The sequence below is a fragment of the Plasmodium falciparum genome (genome assembly GCF_000002765.6).
Source record: "Plasmodium falciparum 3D7 genome assembly, chromosome: 7".
In the NCBI taxonomy this organism is placed as follows: Eukaryota; Apicomplexa; class Aconoidasida; order Haemosporida; family Plasmodiidae; genus Plasmodium; species Plasmodium falciparum.
This window is the reverse complement of record NC_004328.3, coordinates 1292499-1301454: the sequence shown is the minus strand read 5'-3', so window position 1 is coordinate 1301454 and position 8956 is coordinate 1292499. Positions and strand designations below refer to the sequence as shown.

At 18.1% G+C, this 8956-nt stretch overlaps 1 protein-coding gene across 1 annotated transcript; it reads right to left on the bottom strand.

The window, feature by feature from the left end:
• PF3D7_0730300 (AP2 domain transcription factor AP2-L, putative) lies at window positions 1–3996 on the bottom strand (the record flags this gene model as incomplete). Its single annotated transcript, XM_001349163.1, has 1 exon — window positions 1–3996. One exon carries the CDS (start codon window positions 3994–3996, stop codon window positions 1–3), a length of 3996 nt encoding a protein of 1331 aa, XP_001349199.1.
• Window positions 3997–8956: the final 4960 nt, after the last annotated feature.

Here is an 8956-nt window from a genome sequence, read left to right as displayed (position 1 = left end):
TTATTCCACTTTTTCGCTAGCTGCACCTGAAAAAAACGAAGACCATTCTAAAGCTTCGATAATAAATAATTGTTTCCTTAAAGAAATATTATGAGGAAGTGTATGATAAATTATAAATTTGTGAAAGAGTGATATATATCGTCTTAACTGTGAAATGTTTTTTACAGATGTAATAAATTTAAAATGTTTATCTAGTAATGTATTATAATTTTCAAACTTTTGTTTATCAATTAATTTCATTTTAATTTCTGGTAAGGATTTATGTTTGATATTACTTAGAATCATTTCAATAGCTTCTTGTGTTATTTTTAAATATTTATCATTGGATATTTTAATTTCTCCTGTTCCAACATTTTCATTATTATTATCAACTGAAAAATCATTATTTTTAATTCTCATTTTTTCAGAATTATTATTATTATTATTATTATTATTATTATTATTGTTGTTGTTGTTGTTATTATTATGTTTCACTTTATTATTATTATGAACAGATGTTTCCAGTTCTAGATTATCCAATGCATTTTTATCTATATTAATTAGATCAGATAATTCATCTTTTTCCTCATTACGTAAACCTAATCGGTCATTTAATAAACATTCATAATCATCATGAACATTTACCTTTTCAAATGTTTTTCTACAATATATAGCTTTTTCCCTTGCTTCATAAAATCCAAGTTCTTCAATAGAAAATTTTTTATGAACAACAAAAGTACTAACCCAACTTTGAGACAATTCATCATATCCAATACCTTCACATCTTGGTAATTTTGCAGCTTTTTTTATGTGAGAAGTACCATTGACTTTTATTTGATTCCATCTATTTCTTGGTTGAATTTCTGGTAAGTTAAATAGTTTTTCAGCTTGTTTCCTACAACTAACTGCTCTTTCTCGAGCATTTTCAAATCCATATTGACTAATAGGGAAATAATGTTTATGATATTTTCCGTCAATTTTCCAATGTGCAATCCATCTTTGTCTATTCTTATCAAAACAAACACCTCCAACTCGTGTTATTTGAGATACTTTATTTAATACTTCTTTCTTTTCATCATCAAGTATTTTACTATTTCTTTCATGTTTCACTTTACTTCTTTTTTTACTAATTTTCTTTTGAACTCCTGGTTCTAAATGTTTATTTTGACCATCCGAACTATTTCTTTTTAATTCGAAAAAATTAGGTTCAAAAACATCCATCCCTTCTTCTTTACTATGTTCTTGGGTACCATTCATATCCAAATCATTTCCATCATACATTATGCCATCTTTTATTTTTCCTGGATCATTTATAGAATGATTGGATAAAGGTTCTTCATTCGTACTGTATGAATCTTGATTACATCTATTCTCAATATGATTCTTATTGTTTGTAGTTTCCATATATGTGTTTATATAATTATTTATATTATTATATACATTATCATCTGCATTGCAACTTATACTATTATTATTACTTACATTATTATTATTGTTAATGTTACTTGTAAGACCGTTTCCTCTGTTAATCATATTTTCATACATAACACTTCCATCTTCTGGTATTATAATATCGCATTTATTATTTGAAACATTCCCATTATTAAGAGTTAATCCTTCGTCATGATTCATAAAACCATTATTACAATTATCATCATATGCTTCGTTATTACTATTATTTACACTCATGTTACAACTGTTCTCAAAATAGTTAGTACTAATTTCACTCTTATTTGTAGTATGATGACCAATGTTTTTATCATATTTAACAGAATTAATCATATCTCCTTCTATTATATCTTTTTTCAAATCCTTTTCATGATTACTATCTTTTTCTTCATATTTATAACTATCATTACTATTATTATACTCATCGTTATCTTCATCATTATCTTCCATTTCTTCGTTATCACTCATATTATCATCATCATTATTATTATTGTTATCATCTTCATCATCCTCTTCTTCTTCGTCATCATCATCATTATTATTATTATTACTACTACCATTTCCATCATTATTATTATTGTCCTTATTATTATTGTTGTTATTATTATTGTTACCATAATTATTATTATTATTATAATTATTATTATTATGGTTATTATTATTATCACAATTCTCATCATTATTATTATTATTGTTATTATCATCTTCATTATTATTACTATTATAGCTACTATTACTATTATATCCATTATTATTATCTGTACTATCATTATACCCATTATTATAATTGTCACTACTTTCGTTACTATATCCATTATTGTTATCATAGTTATAATTACTACTACATCTTTTAATATATGTATCTTTTCCAATCTTTCCTAAAATGTTATAAATACTTGTGGCTGTTTGTTCTTCTTCATCGTTATTTTCATTTTTCATAGAATCCATTTCACTGTTAAAAATATTATGGTCATCAGGATTTATGGATTCCAATGTTTTCTCAAAATGAGTATTATTACTATTACTATTACTACTATTATTATCCATAGAAATAGATCCCTTCATATTTTTACATTTCATAATCATATCATCCTTATTATTAAAATGATTATTAATATATTTAATATTAATACTATATATATTTTCTTCATTTTCATGATAATTATTATTATGATTATCCCTCGTTAGGTATATTTCATTCATATTTGAATTGTCTTCCCTCAACAACCCTGAAACATTATTGAAATTCATTTCCTCCTGATTTGTATTATCATACATCCCTTTAATGTTTTCCATTATGTCGAAATGATTTTCAATTAATTCCAATGGTTGTTTATTTTCCAAAATATAATTTTCAAATCCACTTTCAAAATTATTATTATGATATATACAATAGTTCTTCAGGTTTTCACCTTGTTCATATATATTTTTGCTGCTACCAATAATATCGAATGAAGATGATTTCTTTACATCACTAAAGGAATTTATATATTCCACAAATTTTAATTTATCATAATCCAAAATATTTTCAAAGCAAGGAACACTTTGGCTATTACCATTAGAAATACCACTTCTATTAATAATAATATCTTTATTATTATTGTTTATATTATTCATATTACTCATATTCTTCATATTGTGAACACTTGGGAGATTATTTTGAATATTCGCATAAAGTCTGTCCTCAATTATCCTATGCATATAGTCCTCATATTGGGAAAATTGGATAGCTAAATTTCTGGATTCGTGTCTTCCAAATTTTTCATATGGAAAAACAGATATAACTGTTTTATTGCTACATTTATCCAACATGGCGAAAAGATAAGCATTTAATTTCTCCACAAAGAAGCATCCAGAAATATTATCAGAAGATAAGTTGCCCATTACAAAATTAGAAAAAGCATTATTATTATTATGATTATTATTATTATTATTATTCTTTCCTAAATAATTAAAAGTAGGCTTAAATATAAATGATGAATCTTCTTCATCATACCAATCTTTATCCATATATTTAGATTCATCCAAATGCCACAAAGGATTTCCTCTTTTTTCGGATTCCATATATTGTTTTAAAGCCTCATTATTTTCATTCAAAAATGATAAATAATCTTCTTTTTCTTTAATCAACAATCCTTGTAAATTATCTTCATCATCTATCTGTGATGATCTTTTAATTGTTGATTTATTTTTTGTTCTAAAACTTTCTTTCTTATCACTATTTTCATTATCTATTCTTCTACAATATTCAAAATGTTCTGCTTTTACTAATAAAATAAAAACAGATATATCATATCCTAAATATAATTCTCCATCAAGCAAAAATGAATAGACCAAATCATAAGGAACCTTATTCAAGTTGATATTCAAATTTGAATAGCATTTTAAAAAATTCAATAAATCTGAAGATACATATATAGATTTATTTTCCAAAGTTCTTATGTCTAATAAATTTACATATTCCAAATTATTATATAATCTTTTTTCCTTTTCTTCTTTCAAATTCTCCAACTCTGAATATTTTCCAACAGGAGTATTTATATTATGATACTCTACTACTAACACCATATTTTTCTTTTTTATTCTCCCTTTCTAATATATCTATGAGAATATTTATATGATGTACTTATATATATATATATATATATATATATATATATATATATATGTGCAATTTTTATTATTAAACACAATGAAATAATAATAGAAATATAAATTAAAAAAAAAAAAAAAAAAAATTATAAATTCATATATACATATATATAAAGATACATATATATAAAGGTACATATATATAAAGGGACATATATATATATATATATATATATATATACAAATAATATAAAATACTTATCCTTTTATTTATTTGGGTAAGAAAAAAAAAAAAAAAAAAAAAAAACATATGATTTATATAATATTAAATAAAATATTCATATAAACCATTTTCATAAAAAAAATAAAAAGGCTATATTCACAAATATGTGTCCATATATTAATATTCCTATAAATATATATATTACATATATATAATTTTTTTTAACTTAAATAAATCTATATGTATAACAGCATAAATATGAAAAAAAAAAAAAAAAAAAAAAAGAAAAGAATTAAAGAAATTCACATTCCTTTTATTCATTTCTTTTATTTTTTTATCTTTCTGCTTTCTTTTTCTATATTCAATAACATATGTAACACATTTATTATTTAAATAAAGTGAATATTAATATATATATAATATATATACATATATATATAGAGAGAGAAATATATATATATACATATATCATATAAATATATATACATAAATTTAAGATAATTCACAAAAGATTAAAAATAAAATTAAAATATTAAATGATTAAATAAGGAATATTTTACTCTATTAGAAAAAAATTATGAATAATAGAAAACAATATCTATATAATTTTACCATAAAAACATCATAAATATAATATACAGATCCATATATATTATATGTAACAATATATTATATATGAATATAAATATGTATTATATATAATATGTTCTCTCTACCTAAATATATATATATATATATACATTTGAGAAACAGTAAATATTACGAAACAAAAAAAATATAAAAATTAAAAAAAAAAAAAATACATAATATATATATATATATATATATATATATTATATTATATTATAAAAAAATAATTACAGTTGTATTCTTCCTTATTTTCCCATGTGTCTACCTAAATATATGAGTTTATATTATTAAATATATAAAAGTACATTTATGTATAAATATGTAAAAAGTATTATATGTATATTACGTTTTATAAAAAAAGTTTATAATGTAGAAGAATATGGATAATAAAATACTTACGAAAATAAGATATAATACATATATATATATATATATATATATAAAGAATATGTATGTATATATATATATATATATTATACCTTGGACAATTTAATAAAAAAAAAAAAAAATACTAGTACGTAAAATTATATAAATTATTAAGAATGAATGTATATATAAAAAAATATTAATACATATATATATAACATATATATATGTTTATATATATAAAATTATGAACATGTAAATATTTTATAAAAAAAAAGTATCCCAACAGTGTAAAGAAAAAAAAAAAAAACAATCAAATTATTAAAAAAAATTTACTTACATCATGATAAAAGAAAAAAAAAGAAATTATGTCAAATAGTATAATAAAAAAAATTATAACAAATAATGTGAAAAATGATGTCAAACATAAAAATGATTCTTATAAAAAATAATGCAATAATATATTAGGCAAGTGAAAAGGTAAAAAATTAGGGAACATTAAATAAATAAAAATTATGATGAATAATGTAAAATGTTACGACAAATAAATGTAAGATATTTATAGCAAAAAACGTAAAACAATATATTCAAATAATATGAAAAAAAAAAAAAAAAATGGCAAATATTATGAATAAAAAAGAAGTACAAATTATATGAACGCAAAGAATTAAAAAGGAATACAAATAATTCATAAATATTTATTAAACATTATGTAACTAATTTTCAATATAGAATCCTTCCACTTCTTTTTTATTAATTTTTTTTTTTTTTTTTTTCTTGTTGTTTTCCTTCTTTTCTAAAAAGCTTCTAAAATTAACTTGTAAAGTAAAAGGGGAAAAAAGAAAAAAAAAAAAAAAAAAAAAAAAAAAAAAGGTATTCAGATCATATAAGGCAATTAAAAAAAATAAATATTAAAAATTATCATGATTCTCATAAAACATAATTATATATGCAAAGACATTTTTTATAAACTTTTAAATAAAAAAAAATATATATATATACAAATATAATTCTACAATTTTACAACATCAAAATGTACGCATTATTATTATTAAATATATTTAAAAAAAAAAAAAAAAAAAAATTCTTTATCATTTTCTTCTTATTATAAAATGTATAATATCTTATAAGGAATACATAGTTCTTTTCTATTATCACATAATTATTTTTTTCATATATTAAATGATTAAATGTATTTTTCAAAATACAGTATTTTCTTCTATATTTATATTATTCCTATAAATTTTTATGTACGCAAATTATTTTTTTTCCATTCTACATGTAACATACATAAATTTTTTTTTTTTTTATATTTCTCAATATATCCAAAAAAATATTCTTTAAAAAACAATATAATAAAATAAAAAAAAAAAAAAAAAAACATATAATATATATTTTGTAATATAATGTATTTTAAGGATCATATAACTTATATATATATATATATATATAATATACTACATAATTTTATACAAAATAATTACAAAATTTATAATAATCCTAAACTAATATAGAACAATTCAGAAGTACATAAAAAGAAAAATTTGTGTTATTTTTATTTTTGTATCATAAATATATATAAATACCATATAAATAATACTTTTTTTATAAAAAAAAATATAAACATATAAATTTACATTCCATTAATATATATATATATATATATATATATGAAGTTCACAAACCATAACTATAAATAAAAATGTATTTTATTTTGTTCATGTAAAATAAAAAAATTATAAAAAAAAAATTAATTTATATAAACAAATAAAAAATATAAAATTAACAGAAATACTTACAGAAAATAAAATTTGTACATATATAGAATAAAGAACAAGTTTATTTTATATACATGTATGTATTGTTTTATCTAAAATAATTATTGGTTTACTTTTTATTCTTTTATATTATTTATTATACATATATTATACATGTATATGTATATATATATTATAAAAAATGTAATAATAATATAATATTAAAACAAAATATAAAAAAGGAATATTTATATACAATGAGAATACAAAATTTTCAAATCCACATATAATATATTAAAAATCAAAAAAAAAAAAAAAAAAAATGTTATTTTTTTGTTCCTTTTTTTCTTTTCTTCTTTTTTCTTTTGATATGAAATTAAAATATAAAATAAATATATATTATCATAATATACAAAAAGAAAAAAAAAAAAGAGAAAAAAAAAATTTAATCTATTTTAATAAACATTTAAATTTTTAAATATTTCATATATTTTCTTTTTTTTTTTTTCTCTACATGTAGTATCCACTTTTCTTTTATTTTTTCTCATTCATGAAATTCATTTCAGATTCTATTTTTTCTCGAAAATAATTTATAGCATGATTTTTTTTCATCACTACTGCATGTTTAAAAATAATGCATATTATTTTGTAAACATAAAATTATATATATAAAAAAAACATACGTAAAAAAAATTATACATATATAGAATGCTATATATTTATTTATAATATAATAGCATAATATTTATAAATAAACTTTATTTTTTGCTCATTCTTGTAATTTTAAAATAAAAAGGAAATTTGTAAAAAAGCCCCATAAAAAAAAAAAAAAAATATATATACATATATATATATATAATATAATAATAAATAAATAAATGTATTATGTATGTAATTTATGTATAAATTTTTATATTATTTTAATTATAATAATATATATAAAATAATAATATATTTTATTATTTTATTATTTTATATATATATATATATATATATATATATAATAATATTATAATATAAACATTATGTATAATTTTATATATAAATAAAATTTTTTACTTTTATATATAAAATAATATAAATAAATTTATAAAAGTTTTCCTACTTTTTACAATAATTTTATTATATATAAATCCAATAATAAATCACATATATATAATATATATATAAGAAACTATTTTGTTGAACAGTTTTTTTTAATTTTCTTTAATTTTTCTATTTTTTCTTAAGTATATAATTGTATATAAAATAAGAAATGAAAATAAAGAAATTGTCGTTTATAAAAAAAAATGTGAATTTTATATATATTTGAAATATAAATACACAAGAAGAAAAAAAAAAAAAAAAAAAAAAAAAAAGGGACAAATTTAAATATAACATATTACTTTTTTTATATACAGTTGAAATAATAAAATAAGAAAAAAAAGGAAATTTAATTTTTCTCTTTTCTTTTTCTCAAAAAAAAAAAAAAGATATGAAATGAAAAGAAAAGAAAAGAAAAGAAAAGAACATAAAAAGAAATATTATATTATTATATTTATAAATAATAATATTTATATATATAATTATATATTTATATATGGGTTTTTCTTTGTTTTCTTTTTTACAATTTGAATGAAAAAATAGAGAAAATTTGTTCTTCCTTCTACATTTCATTCCTTTTTTATTTTATTTTATTTTATTTTTTCCCCTTTTAATTGTTATGTGAATAAATATTATATTATAATATTTTATGTAATCACCAATTTTCTTATCTTGGCTTGATATAATAATAAAGTTTATATTGGAACTTGTTATATTATATATATATTTAAATATATATAAATATTTATTTACATATGGAAAAAACATAATAGTATAACAGATAACCCAATAAAGAGAAATAAAAAAAACATAACACATAATATTTATATTTATATATATATATACTGTAACATAAAAGAAAGTTGAGGTTGTGGTG